The sequence below is a fragment of the Pipistrellus hanaki genome (assembly GCF_964339955.1).
Source record: "Pipistrellus hanaki genome assembly, chromosome: 6".
Taxonomy (NCBI): Eukaryota; Metazoa; Chordata; class Mammalia; order Chiroptera; family Vespertilionidae; genus Pipistrellus; species Pipistrellus hanaki.
The window spans coordinates 13,209,214-13,225,802 of record NC_140508.1 but is presented as its reverse complement, the minus strand read 5'-3'; the positions used below and the strand labels follow the sequence as shown (position 1 = coordinate 13,225,802).

At 47.9% G+C, this 16,589-nt stretch overlaps 1 protein-coding gene across 1 annotated transcript; it reads left to right on the top strand.

Annotated features, from left to right (window-relative positions):
* Nucleotides 1-23: 23 nt before the first annotated feature.
* On the top strand, nt 24-2,377 carry MOCS3 (molybdenum cofactor synthesis 3). The gene has a single exon (XM_084886996.1). The coding sequence runs from the start codon at nt 234-236 to the stop codon at nt 1,608-1,610; it is 1,377 nt and encodes a 458-aa protein (XP_084743122.1). The 5' UTR covers nt 24-233; the 3' UTR covers nt 1,611-2,377.
* The last annotated feature ends 14,212 nt before the right edge of the window (nt 2,378-16,589 follow it).

The window sequence follows — 16,589 nt, the reverse complement described above, 5'->3', positions numbered from 1 at the left end:
GCTGGAAGAGACGGGGGAGTCCGGGGAGGGGACTGTGTGGTTGAGTACTAATTCTCCTATAGAGTCAGAGCTGATGAATCTTTAAAACTGAATCTGAATGCTGTTTTAGGAAATAAATATCCATTTATCACCTTTTCCAAAGTTCCGTAAGGTTTTTTAGTTTATTCCAGTCTCCAGGAGACGATAAGCCGGAAACGGAAATGCCTTCAAGATAACTTCCGGAAGCGGCTGCCATGGCTTCCCGAGAGGAGGTTCTTGCCTTGCAGGCTGAAGTTGCCCTGCGCGAGGAGGAACTGAGTTCCCTGAAGCAGAGACTGGCGGCGGCTCTTCTGGCGGAGGATGAGCCAGAGCCGCAGGCTCCGGTGTCGCCCCTGCCGCCGAAGGCCGCGCTGTCCCGCGATGAGATTCTGCGCTACAGCCGGCAGCTCGTGCTGCCTGAGCTCGGGGTGCACGGGCAGCTGCGGCTGGCCACCGCGGCCGTGCTAGTCGTGGGCTGCGGTGGGCTCGGCTGCCCGCTGGCGCAGTACCTGGCAGCGGCCGGCGTGGGCCGCCTGGGCCTTGTGGACTACGACGTGGTGGAAGTGAGCAACCTGCCCCGCCAAGTGCTGCACGGCGAGGCCCTGGCCGGCCAGGCCAAGGTCTTTTCCGCTGCAGCCTCGCTGCGCCGGCTCAATTCAGCTGTGGAGTGCGTGCCCTATGCCCAGGCTCTTACTCCAGCCACGGCCCTAGACCTAGTCCGCCGTTATGACGTGGTCGCTGACTGCTCTGACAACGTGCCCACCCGCTACCTTGTGAGCGACGCGTGTGTGCTGGCCGGCAGGCCTCTCGTGTCCGCCAGCGCCCTGCGCTTTGAGGGCCAAATCACAGTCTACCACTACGACGGCGGGCCTTGCTATCGCTGCCTGTTCCCCCAGCCACCACCAGCGGAGACGGTGACCAACTGCGCGGATGGCGGGGTGCTCGGTGTTGTCACGGGCGTCCTGGGCTGCCTGCAGGCGCTGGAAGTGTTGAAGATCGCCGCAGGGATGGGCCCCTCTTACAGTGGCAGCCTGTTGCTCTTCGACGCCCTCGGAGGACATTTCCGCTGCATTCAGCTGCGGGGCCGCAGGCCGGATTGCGCAGCTTGTGGAGAACGGCCCACGGTGACCCACCTGCAGGACTATGAAGCCTTCTGTGGCTCCTCAGCCACGGATAAGTGCCGCTCCCTTCAGCTGCTGAGCCCCGAAGAGCGAGTCTCTGTCGCTGACTATAAGCGACTTCTGGATTCTGGGTCGCCCCACCTACTGCTGGACGTCAGGCCTCAAGTGGAAGTGGACATCTGTCGTTTGCCTCATGCTCTACACATCCCTTTGAAACATTTGGAACGGGGGGATGGGGAGAGCCTGAAACTCTTAGGAGAAGCAATCCAGAAAGGGAAGCAAGGCACACAGGAAGGAGCAGCCCTCCCGGTCTATGTGATTTGCAAACTGGGCAATGACTCCCAGAAAGCCGTGAAGATCCTGCAGTCCTTGACAGCAATCCCAGAGTTAGACTCTCTCACAGTTCAGGATGTTGTGGGGGGGCTCATGGCCTGGGCTGCCAAAATCGATGAAACGTTTCCTCAGTACTGAGGTGGCTGCTATCCATAGTCTGACCTGAGAAAAATGTGGATTGCCATGTTAACCTTAAAGATACATTTACTTCCATTTTTCTCAGTAATGTACAAAGACTGGATTCTGCATCTGTGAATACATAGCTTTCTTTTTATAAGGGGCTTTTTTAATGGTAATTTATTGGGTGTTACGTTGTTGAGGGTCTATAAAATTGTTTTTGATAACTGTCTTATGTTTTCAGTGCTTGGAGGGTGTCTTGAACATGTGAGATATATTGTAAGTGATAGGATTTTGTGTTTTAATTTGCAGATCATTTGCCTGTCTTGCTTTTTTCCCACCTCCCCCAATCAAAAGACTCTCTAAATCAGGGGTCTTCAAACTACGGCCTGCGGGCCACATGCGGCCCGCAGAGGAGTCTGATCCAGCCCGCCAGGTTTTTTGGGCAGTGAGCGCAGCCGAGGTGTTACAGTAGGAATTAGTAGTTCATATAGTCCGGCCCTCCAGCTCTCTGAGGGACCGTGATCTGGCCCCCACTTTAAAAAGTTTGAGGACCCCTGCTCTAAATGGGTCTTTTTTAGGCCTGGAATTAAGTTGTTGTAAACTTAGTCTTACTGAATTGATTGTAGATGATATACTTAAGATCAGTTTATTGTTTACTAAAGGCATTCTTTGGGTCTTATTTCTATTTCAAATGATAGAATATATCCTATGGAACTAAGGGTTAAAGTGAAAATTGTCTTAATTATCTGGAAAGTGATCATTAAATATTTTGAATTCACATAAAAGTGAAGTATTTACAGGTTAGCAAGAAAAAGGAAACCACCTCCGTAGTATGTCAGTTTCTCTTACAAGTTGCTGATTTTTAAAGTTAGCTTCAGGGTCCGCCCTATGCTGTACACATAACATTTTCTAAACTGTATACTATTGTTTGGCTTGCTTTGGCTTTTTCAAGTCCAAGTTCCAAACTTCTGCCCTTTCCCATCCAGTCTGTTATTTTTATTGTTGGCTTCCCTGTATGGTCAGGACCCCAAATACAATACTGAATTAAGGTGGAATAGTGAACATTCTTATCTCAGGCTCAGATGAAAAACTGATGATTTGATCAGTATTGCTTGTTATTGCTTTACTATAAATAACCTACATCAAATTAATGACATTTTTTCTGTTTATAGTTTGCCAAGAGTTTTGCCTGAATTTATCAGATGCATTTATTAAGTTTATGTGTTTCTTAACTTTTTTTCTCCTTTTCATATAGTGAATTACATTGATACTTTAATTGTAGAAAAAAAAATTATAAAAATACACCCTCCCAGCAGTTCCCAACAATATTGTCAACCACCTGCACATGCTTGCAACAGATCCCAGAATCCTCCCACTCCTGCATGACTAACACTTTGCACCGACCAAAGAACTCTCCCTTTTCCCCTTTAACTTGCCCTTTTAATCTTGATTTAGTTTGTTTTATTCCAGCATTTTATAGTAGTGCAAAATGTAGGCGGTTCTGATTTTTAAACATTTCCATGAAATGGCAGGTACTCTGCCCAATTTCCAATATCTGCAACAAAACTAAAAGGGAACATTTGGTATGTGAATATATATTAGTGACAAATTGAAGAAGAAATGCCTTGTCAAAGGGGGCCCCTACTCGCCAACTGACTCTGGCATATAAACCTACCTGTAATTTATAGTCATGAATGTGAAATCTTTGTATCTCTGGCTACAAATGTTTTAGAAAATGAAAAAGCATTGCGGGCAGACAAAACCCTCTGTGTGTCAGATTTCCTTATCAGTTTGCAACCTCTGATAGGGACTCTTGTCCTATATAATGAAAGCCTAGGTGGCGTTATGCCCTCGTGCAACACCCTTGTGCAATATTGTCACGAGTTGCCCACACACACATGCAAAGCAGAGGCAGGGCCCGCTCTGCATGGTGAGGCCTGTAAGTCCTGCAGCTCTGTGTGGCACTGAGGAGCCGGGTCCCAGCAGAGGAGGCGGGTTGCGGCAGGGGAGGGCAGTTGTGCGTGATGAAGCTGGCAGGGGAGCAGTTAGGCCTCGATCAGGCCGGCAGGGAAGCCATTAGGGGGCGATCAGGCTGGCAGGCAGAAGCAGTTAAGGGCAATCAGGCAGGCAAGCAGTTAGGAGCCAGCAGTCCCGGATTGTGAGAGGGATGTCTGACTGCTGGTTTAACCGTCAGACATCCCCCGAGGGGTCCCAGATTGGAAAGGGTGTAGGCTGGATTAAGGGACACCCCCTCTGTGCATGAATTTCATGCACTGGGCCTCTGGTTTTATTATAAAAGGATGGCATTTAAAAGTCAAATTCAAAATGAGGATACTCATCACTTTTTAACTGAAGCTCATTTTTTGAATATGGGTGCTTAAAGTATAATAGGCCATTCTATGTTATAAAGATGGAGCAGGTTTCTTATAACTGCTTCTCCCAAGGAGTTGGGGAAATAAATGACTGAGATCTGGAGAGAACAAAGATCTCTGGGCCTGTTGTCGTACCTTCTTATTCCCAGGACCAAAGCTGGTTCTGATACATATCAGGAAACAATCAACTGAACAGAGATAGAAAGTAATGTCTTAAAGTTAGGCAGATTTGGTAGTTCCTGCAAACCTGATTGTCATTGGAGACAGACCTAAGGCTGTACTTCTAGGAGCCGCGCCCAAAACCATGCACAGAACTGGCCTGAGACACTTGTGCTCTGCTGTCCTCTAAAATAAAGAGGAAACTTCCAGCAGAGCATCACTGATCTCACTTGACCTGGCCCCATTGCTCTCCTACAAAGCCCAACACCATCCAGCCCAGAGGGCAGGAGGCAGAGTGGCTTTATACTGAACTAGAGGTCCAGTGCACGAAATTTGTGCACTGGGGTTGAGGGATCCCTCAGCCTGGCCTGCACCATCTCTCAGTCCAGGACCCCTGCAGGAATAGGGCCTAAGCCAGAGGTTGACATTCCTCTCACAGTCCAGGAACCCTTACTCCTCATTGCCTGCCTGCTCGCTGCTCACCAGGCGTGAGCCTGGCTTCTGGCTGAGCGGCACTCCCCCTGCAGGAGCACACTGACCAACAGGGGGCAGCTCTTGCATTGAAAGCTCTTGCATTAACCCTGGTGGTTAATGTGCATCATAGTAACCGGTCATTCCGCTGTAATGGTTTCTTAGGCTTTTATTATATAGATTATATAGACTGGAGGCCTGGTGCACAAAATTCGTGCACTGGGGGCAGGTGTCCCTCAGCCCAGCCTGCACCCTCTTCAGTCTGGAACCCCTCGCTGGGATCGGGCCTAAACAGGCAGTCAGACATCCCTCTCACAATCCAGGACTACTGGCTCCAGACCACTCACTTGCCTGCTTGCCTTATTGCCCCTAACCACTTCTGCCTGCCAGCCTGATCAATTCCTAACTACTTCCCTGCCAACCTGATCAATGCCAAACTGCTCCCTGCCAGCCTGATCGCCCCTAACAGCCCTCCTATGCCAGCCTGGTAACCCCTAACTGCCCTCCCCTGCCGGCCTGGTAGCCCCGAAACTGCCCTTAGCAGGTCTGGTCCCCCCAATTGCCCTCCCCTGCAGGCATGATTGCCCCCAATTGTCCTCCCCTGCAGGCCTGGTCACCCCCAACTGCCCTCCCCTGTAGGCTGGTCCCTCCCAGCTTTCTTCCCCTGCAGGCCTGGGTCCCTCCCCAACTGTCCTCCCTTGCAGGTCTGGTAGTCCCCAACTGCCCTCCCCTCCAGGTGCGGTTGCCCCAAACTGTCTTGCCCTGCAGGCCTGGTTACCGCCTCCCCCCCCCCCCCCCCCGCAACTGCCCCCAACTGCCCTACCCTGCAGGCCTGGTTGCCCCCAACTGCCCTCCCCTGCAGGTTTGGTAGCCCCCAACTGCCTCCCCTGCAGACCTGGTCCCTCCCAGCTTTCCTCCCCTGCAGACCTAATCTTCCCCCCACCCCCAACTGCCCTCCCCTGCAGGCCTGGGTCCCTCCCAACTGCCCTCCCCTGATCTTGTGGTGGCCATCTTTGTGTCTACATGGGGGCAGCCATCTTTGATCACATCAGCACAGCCATCTTGTGTGGAGTGATGGTCAATTTGTATATTACCATTTTATTAGATAGGATTGCTCTTTTCTGAGTCTTATGAGGGTGTGTCTGGTAGGTAGCGCCCAATCACATGCCTAAATACTAGCAGCAAGAATTCTGGGAATTCGAATTCTGTTGTCTACAACAGGGAGGCAGAACTCATAATCTGGGATTTTTTTAAATTAGTGAAAGATTTTTCAAAAGATGGGCTGTTAGGAGCACAAAAATATCCACTTATGAGACCCAGCTCTTTTTATTCTTTGAAATCCTGTTTTCTCTGTGGATTGTGGCTAAGTTTTTACATTTGAATGGGATTTGAATGATAATTTTTAAAAATATATTTTATTGATTTTGTACAGAGAGGAAGGGAGAGAGATAGAGAGTTAGAAACATCGATGAGAGAGTCATCAATCAGCTGCCTCTTGCACACCCCCTACCGGGGATGTGCTCGCAACCAAGGTATTATGCCCTTGACCGGAATTGAACTCGGGATCCTTCAGTCCCCAAGCCGATGCTCTATCCATTGAGCCAAACCGGTTTCGGCTGAATGATAATTTTTCTTTTCCTTTTCATTTAATAAACATCAAGTGCCTTAAGTGTACCAGTCATCATTCTAGTTCTAGGATAAAGATGAACAAGAGTTTTCCTGTCGCCGTGGAGTTTATATTTAAACGGGGGAGACAAATCAAGTAAGTTATCGGTAAGGGCCATAAAATAAATCAAAATGTGATGTATCGAGTAGAGAAGGAGAAGCTATTTTGGATAGATAAATTAGGGCTGATGTTAAACCCAAAACCTGGATGGTGAGGAACCAGTTAGATCTGGGAGAACAGTCCTTACTGGGAGTGGAAAGAGCCTCAGGCAAATAAACTTAGAATGATCAAGAAACCGAAGAGGCAAATTGGATTGTAAACAATTGGGGAGAGTAAAGATGAGGTTGGAGATACAGAATATATCATGTAGGTTGTAGATCATAATAGGAATTTGGTGTTTATTCCAAGTAAAATAACAGCTAACATTTACTGAGCACTTACTATGTGATTTGGAATTTGAATCCAGATGGTCTGGTTGAAGAGTCTGCAGGTGCCCTAAGCATTATCCTGACTATCCTGACTCCCACGGAAAGCTTGTTATTTTATATGTTTCCGTTGTTGATCATCACAGAGTGGAAAGAGCTTGTATTTCAATCGCATAGAAATGTACTCTGATGCACTTGGTTTGCCGACTTCTCTCTAGGGGAGGAGTCCCAGAGTAAAATCCCTAGGAGCCCTCTAACACCCACGTGTCACAGAGGTAATGTCCATTTACCCATGAGTCACTTTGGTCAAGGAAAGTGAGAAAGTCTCAACATGAAGCATCACAGCTGGTAGCTAGAAGGGTTGCCAAGGAGGGGGATGGTCAAAAAGGGCACTATGTCTGATAGTCCCTGCCCAAGGGCCTGTGCCAATGCACTATCATGCCTAAGAAAGGCTATTTCCCAACAGCTTAGCATAGTCTTTGAACTTTTAGATTTTTGCCATTCTAATGGTTTTTTTTTTTTTTTAAAGTCTCATTGTGTTAATTTACATTTTCATAACTTTGGGCAGTATTTCATACCTTAAAAGTCTTTTCAAATAAAAAATACTAACCCTAGCCAGATTGGCTCAGTGGATAGAGCGTCGGCCTGGGGACTCAAGGGTCCCGGGTTGGATTCCGGTCAAAGGCATGTACCTTGGTTGTGGGCACATCCCCAGTAGGGGGTGTGCAGGAGGCAGCTGATCGATGTTTCTCTCTCATTGATGTTTCTAACTCTCTCTCCCTCTCCCTTCCTTTCTGTAAAAAATCAATAAAATATATTTTAAAAATTAAAAATAAAAATACTGTTTATTTTTAGCTCATTTTTTTTCTATGAGCTCTCATTCTTATTGATTTATTTAAGAAAGACCACTTGCTGGGGGTTAAGGGGTGGGGGCGGGGTGGAATCTGGATTCCTTAGCAAGGGGGTTTTGAATTCATTCATTCTTCAGACATTTATTGAAATGTCTGTACCAGGTATTGGCCAAGTTCTGAGATTTTAAAATAGTATATACAAATCATTCATTGGGAATAAAGAATATATGTCAAAAAAAAATCTGCATTTAGCTAATGATATAGGTGTCATTATGTATGTACCAGGTATTGGCCAAGTTCTGAGGAGACAAGATAATTGGGATTGTGGGGCTTGTCTGTCCGGTGTTCAGAGCTCATTTCACAACGTTTTATGTGTAATTTCCAGAGCCTTTCCCACCTACATGATTTCATTTAATCCTTCTACAACTCTGAGATCAAAGGAACTATCTTTGTTCACAGGCCCCTCTCATATGCTCTTAGCAGCAATAGATTTCCCTGGAATAACCTAATTGGGAGGGAGTCTTGTTCTCAAAGTGGAATCCTCCTGTCACTAATGAGGTCCGGCTCTCTTGTCCTGGTGGAACATTTTAGAAGAGATTCTATTGTAGTCTGGGTGAATTTTTCAACTGTTTCCCAGTATTTCGTGTGTCCTAATGATAATCAGAAAACCTTTTTCTTTGGAGCCACAGTGTTACATTGTGAGCACAATGAATTGCCACTCTAATGAGGCTTGTTCCTGTTGGTCCATTGGGTGGGGTCAGACTCACTTGTGTATGGCCTTTGGTCTTTTTTTTTTTTTTTTAAGAGTAGATGGTTGGAGGCAGGGCACTTGGGACACCTATATCATTAGCTAAATGCAGATTTTTTTTTTTACATACATTCTTTATTCCCAATGAGTGATTTGTATATACTACTTAAAATTCTCTGTGTACATATTTATGATATAACTAAAGGCTCGGTGCATGAATTCGTGCACAGGTGGGGGCTGGCCTGGGGGAGGCGGCCCCACCCTCTGGCCAAACTCTGGTCGAACTTCCAGTCAAGGGGATAATTTGCATATTACCCTTTTGTTATATAGGATTTTACATATGAGTTTCCTGATTAGAAAACAAGTATATTGTGGTACTGGTTTTCCTTAGTTGAATTTTTGAAAGCCAGGTGGCTTTAGCGCTTACCACTTTTCCAAGTCCCAGGCTATTTTGAAGTTTTGACATTAGAAACTCTCACATGAAATGAAATGGTATAAAAAAGAACGTTGAACATAGGACTCAGGATACAAAGACCTTGGATGGGAGGAAGGAGAGGATGGGAGTGAGAACCATGTGGTTAGATGCACGTTATTGTCACGCCCATCCGATGGTGCTGAGTTTGTTTGGTGGTGAATTTGTGGCTAATATTCATTTGGTTAGGCATCATCCTGATACACCAAGGATGCAGGTTCAGTCCCCCGTCAGGGCTCATGTAAGAATCAACCAGTGAGTACATAAATAAGTTGAGCAACAAATCGCTGTTTCCCTCGCTTCTCTCTCTCTCAAGTCAGTTTTAAAAATTTCTTTAAAAAAATAAGTAGAGCAGATCATGCTCAGCCAATAATGAGAACATGTCACAAATCATTATGGTTAATCCAATTATGTGTACCTGAGGTTCAAATAAAAAGAGAAAAGAGCAAAGAGCCCTAGCCAGTTTGGCTCAGTGGATAGAGTTTCAGCCTGCGGACTGAAGGGTCCTGGGTTTGATTCTGGTCAAGGGTACATGCCTGGGTTAAGGGCTTGACCCCCCAGTGGGGGGCATGCAGGAGGCAGCCGATCGATGATTTTCTCTTGTCACTGATGTTTCTATTTCTTTTTCCCTCTTCCTTCCTCTCTGAAATCAATAAAAATATATATTAAAGGAAAAAAAAAAAAAAGAAAACAGTGAAAAAATGTCTGTTGAATTTGATCACCTTAAAAATTAATCTATTGAATCACAAATTAGCTTGCTAATAATACACAGTTATGTTTATGGAGAAACACTCTTTGCAGCATTTAATTAAGAGTTTTATAGAAAGGCTCTTGGGACCATTGAATGAATCAGCAGTGGCTGTATATTTTATCTTATCTGCCCATGTGTGTAGGCCTGTAACACTGACCCAACACAAAGGCATAAGTTTCCAGTTCCTTTGCGTCCACTTAATTAGAACTGGAACCTGTGTGCTCATAAACAGAGGGTGTTAAGAGGGAGGCTACTTAGATCACGCCAGAAGGACACAGCTGACTTATTCAAGAAATCTTCAGGGGGCATTAGGAATGGGCAGGTAGCGGTGCCTGGAACACAGCTGTGAATGAGACTGACTGGGGTCCTACACACACAAACTCACATTCTAGTGAAGGAGAGAGATGACAAACCACCTAACAAACAATTATAAAATGTGGTTCTTTGAGAAGGAATAATGGCTGGGTTGTGGCCTGAGAAGACCTCTGATAAGAGGCCTGAAAGGGGAGATGGCAGGAGTCATGAGATGAGTTTGGAAAAGAGCATTCCAGGCAGTGGGAACAGCACGTGCAAAGGCCGTGGGGCTGGCAAGAACATCCTGAATTAGAAGAGCCAAGTGGAGCCAACTGAGGTGGAAGAAGAGGAGGAGGAGAAGGCCAGGGTCAGATCCTCTTCCTGAGGTTCCCAGCAGGATTGAGCTCCTGCTGCCCACAGTGACCACCCACTAACATGCTCCCCTGTCTCACTCTTCCACCCCCTTCCAGAGCTTCCTGGGCTCTCCTCCCAAATCAACACTTGTCCTCGGGGGGTCATGTTCCAGGTCCCCATTCTCTCACTCAACTCTCTGCTGGGACATGACACCCAGGAGGTCCCCAGAAAGCATTTAAACAAATGCCCCTGGCAGCTGAAACATATAGAGAAAGACTGGCATGGGAGCTTGGGATGGCATTTCTTCTTGTTTTGTTTAAATTTTTTAAAAGGAGAAATAGAGAATATTATTTTAGTACATAGAGGATTTTCCTGAATGGGCTACACTACATTTTGTGCTCTCCATGAATACCTCAGTTTCTTCTGCTTGCCAGATACTGGAACTTTTTCTCCTCTGGAATTTTATTCCTGGGTCCTTAGAAGAAATACAAGAAGAGTCTTTTGCTGGGGCTCCTCCCCCAAGTCTGGGCCTGGCCACAAGGTTGTGGGGGGAGGCTGAAGTCCTCCTGACACTCAGTTCCTCAGGAGTGAAATAGGGGGCCTGCTGCAGGCGGCACTATGCTCGGCCGGATGCTGGGGACACCTGACAGCAAGGGCCTGACCGATGCTCCTGTTACTGCTGAGTGGTGTCCCTGGCGAGAGAATGTACTGAATCGTATTTCAGCTCCTCATCGGGGCATTTCCAGTTTGGGGCTATTATAAAAAAAAAAAACAAAACAAAAAACTGCTATAAACACACACAGACTTATTCACTACATTACTTCCATTTGTTCAAAATAAAGTCCCAATCAGACCTTTCCCCTCTCCACTGTTGACTCTGAAATCTGGGTCCCCATTTCCAGCAGGTTGACCATGAACCGCCTTTTTCTAGTGCTCCTTTCAGCCTGCCATCCTCAGCTCCTCCGGCTGTCAGAGCTGCCACCTGGCCAGCTCAGATCTCTGGGCGGGAGCATGAGCTAACCAGGCCAGAATTAATGCAAAGTGAAGGCTGCTTTGAAGGGGCAGAGCTCAGAAATTCAGCGTTAAGACTCTCCCCTGGGCCTTATCTCCTGACATCTGGGGGTTACAGCTCCGTCCAGCTGACATGGCATATGGAGGGCCACGTGAAAGACACACAGACCACACAGGGTACCCTTGCCCCTCGACACGCATGAGGAGTTGGGAAGAATGTTCCAGCAGCCTCTGGAAGGAAGGCGATTGAATGGCGCGGCTTTATGCGGGTTGGCGAGCTTACAACTCCCTTCTGTTCCCAGCAGGGGGACCTTGGGGCTCCTTCCGCCTCTCCCTCGCTCCTTGTCTTCGAGTCTTTTCCCAGCACTTTTTCTGTCCGCACTCGCTTTGCTTCCAAAGGCCCTGGAGTAGTGGGGAAAAACATTAAAAACGAGGTACACACCCGGAATCAGCTCGTAATTTGCATAGCCCCTTGTTCATACCAGTAAGTTTTTCATGACGGAGACAACTGAGCATGAAACCAGGTGGGACCCTGAGGGACTGCACTGGCCCTGAACACAATGCAGAGTGTGGGCTATTCGGCTGTCTGGAGACATGGTGGTTGTCACCGCTGGGGATGGGCAGGCTGATGGGTTACTGGCAGCTAGTGGGTAGAGACCAGAGATGCTGCTTAACGCCCTGCAATGCACAGGACAGACTCACAACAAAGATCCATCACACCCCAAGGTTCAGTTGTGTCCAATTGAGAATCTTGCTTCAGTCAATGACAATTTTGATATGGGCCAGAAAGAAAAAAAGAAATTAGGGGTTTTATGAACACACACAGCCAAGGTCCTGCCTTGGTCTGGCGAAGGCTCCTCAGAGGAAAGGCCCTTGGAGGGGAGACATGAAGGATTAGTCTGAATTAGCCAAGCCCAGGAGGACTAGAGGAGATGACAGATGTTGGGCATTAGGGGGTCAATTATTTTTTTAAAATGTAATATATTTTATTGATTTTTTTACAGAGAAGAAGGGAGAGGGATAGAGAGTTAGAAATATCTATGAGAGAGAAACATCAATCAGCTGCCTCTTGCACGCCCCCCCCCCCCCCCCCCCACTGGGGATATGCCCGCAACCAAGGTACATGCCCTTGACCGAAATCAAATCTGGGACCTTTCAGTCCGCAGGCAAAACATCAACCTTTAACCTTTACTGGGGTCCTGATGGGAATTTGAATGGGCAACCTTTTGGTGCACATGACAATGCTCAACACACTGAGCCACACGGGCAAGGGTGTCTTGTATTTTCAGTTGCTAAATCTGGCCACCCTGGATCCCAGGTGACTCCACTTGCAGCCAAGTCTGAGAAGCACTGCCGAGGAAACAGGAAGAGTGGCAAATAGGTGTCCTCCGCCCACTCCTCCCACCTTGACCCTGACCCTGAAGCAGAACTGGTAAGTCTGTGGACAGCTGGGGTGCGCTGACCCCGTGGGGGAACAGCAGTCCTCAGGCCAGTCCTGGGCCTGCCTTCTTGCTCTCCTATTCCAGTCAGTGCTTTTTGTGGATCTTTCTAGAGCGACTGGCTCAGCAGTGGACTGGAAGAAAACCACTTTTTTAACAAAAATAAATATATTTTATTGATTTTTTTCAGAGAGGAAAGGAGAGAGATAGACAGCTAGAAACATCAATGAGAGAGAAACATTGATCAGCAGACTCCTGCACACCTCCCACTGGGGACATGCCCACAACCAAGGTACATGTCCTTGATGGAATCGAACCCAGGACCTTTCAGTCTGCAGGCCGACGCTCTATCCACTGAGCCAAACCGGTTTCGGAGAAAACCACATTTTTTACATCCACAGAAAGCATCCTCAGAACTCCCTCACCGAAAGTGCATTTCCTGTTTCTTTCTCCATATCCAGTATGGCCAGCTTTGTTTTCCAGCATGACCCATGGGGGGTGTGATAATGAGTCACATGTACTCCCACAACGAAACCGAGCCCCATGGCTTTGGTCCTATAGCTCAGTGTTTCCCAACCTTCTCTCATGATGAGAATCACCTGGTGGAGTTGTTAAAACACAGATTCCTGAATCCCAACTAAGAAGTGCTAAACTAGAATTTTTGGGAACATATAGGTAAAATTGTATGCTTAACTAGTGCTCTAATTGATATCTTTTGTAGTTAATTAAAAAAAAAAAAGACAGAGCACTAAGTTAAGTATATAATTTTACCTATGTCAACGAAAAAAAAAAAAAACCCATTGAAACCTGTAAAGAGTTTTTTTGTGAGTTTATTTGAGCCTTACTGTCGACATGTGCCAGGAAGCAGAACCTCAACGGATTGAGATAATGCTCCGGAGAATAGCGGGTTACGTTTCTATATTTATACATTGCAATCAAAGGAAAAGGACATAGGTGAGTTACATGAAATTCATTTGTGATAGCTTAAGGAGGTGGGACAGAGCCAAGTGGGGAAACCTCTGGGATAGGGTAAAAGGTTAAATGATGGACATGAGCTTCTTTCACAGAGATGGATACATGTACTCTAAAGTAATTAACAGTTGACAATTAATTTGATAACAATAACAATGAGGGAATGTCTCAAGGCCATTTGTTGTGCCCTGAGGGGTCCGGGGTAAAAAGGAAGTTACAAGTTACCCATACATCTCACAGATATGTTATTTTAGATGCAGGAAGGCAGAAGGGCTCAGTAAAAGATCAAAGTTGATCTTTGTCATGTGAAATATCTGGGACATGACTACCTACTATAACCTGTTAGATATTTAATTTTCAAACCATCTTTTGTGGTAATCTTAGGTCTCTGGGTTTGCAAGACTGCCACGCAGGCCTTCCCTGAGCTTGTCAGGTTAGCTTGTGGCTCTTTCACACCTATATGTTCCCAAAAATTCTAGTTTAGCACTTCTTAGTTGGGATTCAGGAATCTGTAGTTTAACAATTCCACCAGGTGATTCTCATCATGAGAGAAGTTTGGGAAACACTGCTATAGCTCATAAGGGCCAGTGGATTTGAACTCAGCCTTGAATTCCCTTGGACTTCAGTGACAGGGACTCTTTGACATTAATTTGTCTCAGAGAATACAATAAAGCCTTTCTTATTCAAAGTGGAGTCAATGGACAGTTAACTATGCTAGCAGGGATAGGACACTCTGATTGGCTAGGTCTGGTCACATGTCCACCCCTGGAACTGGGCTGGGTACAGCTCCACCCCACCGCACTGACTGTAAGTGAGGGACAGGTGGTTCTGGTTTTAAAGTGCAGGATTTATTATTATTTCAGGAATGGTGGGGCCGACAGATTAGGGGATGAATGTCCATTACACTCACAGACCCCAAGAGGAGGGGCATGCCCTGGGGCAACCATCTAGGGAGGAACTGGGGTTGGTCAGGAGGCTGGGGAGGTGGGGGGGAGGGACAGTGCACACTTGGACAGGAAGCTTTATTGTGGTTTCCAGGAAGAGGAGGAGCAGGGAGGCGGGATGAGCAGGTTGAGGACTGGCTCCTTTAAAAGATCTCGGAGGCTGGGGGCTGACTGGGCCCTGCCTGGGTGATTAGGGCAGTGGAAAGCCAGACAGAGGAGGAGGTTGGGGTCTGGGCTCTGGATCCATAGTTTGCATTTGGGAAGTGTGCTTCTGGGTGCAATGTTTACTATCTCCAGGAACTGGCGAATTCAGGAAGGGGCAGTCCTCCCTGTCAAAGCATCAGAGATACCTAATAAAGTGATAGGATTAATACAGTTCTCCAAGTGAAAACCCACTGTCTGTGGCCAGAAGTGGAGGCAGATGCCAGGCAGGCAGAAACAAAAGATCCACCACACAAATACAGCCACTCTGACCCCGAATTCCAGCTCTGCTCACTTTGTCCGTGTTCATCCTCCCGCTCCCATCTTCCTTGGTCCCTGAGATTGAGTGCCCCCACAGGCCTCCAGGTTAGTCCCGCCCTGAGATCCTTGACAACAGGACCCGGTCTTCTCAGGCTTCTCGGTCCCACGTCACGGGGTCCACGGGGCCACATCTGCCGCTGTCATTCATTCGGGTCCCAGGCGGAAAAAGCTGGCAGCTGACGGCCGCGGCGGGTCTCACTTCGCTTGGCACTGGGCCCTCCTGATGGATCAAACCACCCAGAAGCCGCGCCTGCTGTCGCAGGAGCAGGGGCAACCCGAGCTGTTTCCCGTTTGTCTCCAGGCGCCGCGAGCAGGATCGCTAGTCAGCTCCAAGGCTAGCGCTGGGCAGAGCGAGAGACACACCATCAGGGCAGCTGCTGTCTGGCCGAGAGAAGGCTGTCAGGGGCTGTTTCAGGGGCTTTGTCCGTTTTCTTCCCACCTCCCTTGACACTGAGATCCTTCCCCCGGGGGCTGGGGGCTCATTAGAAGCTGAAGCTTAGAAGGCACCGCTTTTGGTTGTATGATTGACTCCCAGGAGGGGGAGCTAATCCATGGAGGGGCCTTGAGCGTGGGTCCTGGTGCTGTGTGGGGAGAGAGGGCTCGGGCAGGAGGCGCTGGTGCCCAGCTCTCAGCCTTCCCTATTCTCCTGCAGCCGCTTTACCTCCCATCTTACTCCAGCAGGAGTTTGCACACCCATTGGACCGTGTTCTCTGCTGCTTGCAAATTGTGTGACCTGAGCAGTGACCCTGGCAATGGACTGAGTTTGGGTTTGTTCCAAGGGATTATTTTGGGGTCGTTTTGGTCTGTACAAAGCCAAAGTTTGCTCTGTGACACTGCCCCCCTTCCCTAACCCCCCTTCCTCCCATGTCCTTGGCTCTTGTAGCGTCACCACTGCCCTTCCCTGTGCCGAGGCCACAAGCCTTGTAGTCATGGTTGCCTTCTCCTGCCCTCTTATCCCCACATTCCATCTGTCATCAGACCCTGTTGGCTCTGCCCTCAAAATACACCCGGAGTGGGCCCATGTCTCACCGCCTCCTCTTGAGCTTCTAGAATGAACCGTCTCATCCTGCTCTTCCTGCTGCTCCCGGCCCACCTCCATCTGCTCTCCTGCAGCAGGCAGCTGGAGGGAATCTGTTAAACCCATGCTCAAAACTCTCCCCGGCTCCGTCTCACTCAGACCAACAACCACACTGAGCAGGGGACTGCCACCTGCCCTCTGACTTCCACACCCAGTCTTCGATGCTCCCGTGCTCACTTCGCCCCCTCCTCGCTCTACCCTGCCTCACTGTTGATTCTCCAACACCCGAACGTGTGCCTCAGGGCCTTTGCATAGGCTATTCCTGCTGCTTTGCCCGTATGTCCCTCCTTAGGAACTCCTTCCCTAATGACTTCATTTAAATAAATTAAAATCTAAAATCGCCTGTCCTCTCAGGCTTCTTCCTGCTTTGTTCTTCTCCATGGTGTGCCACCTCCTGACACACCGTTTTCCTTGTTTATTTGTTTACTCTCTGTCTCCATCACTAGAACATCCACTCTAGGAGGGCGG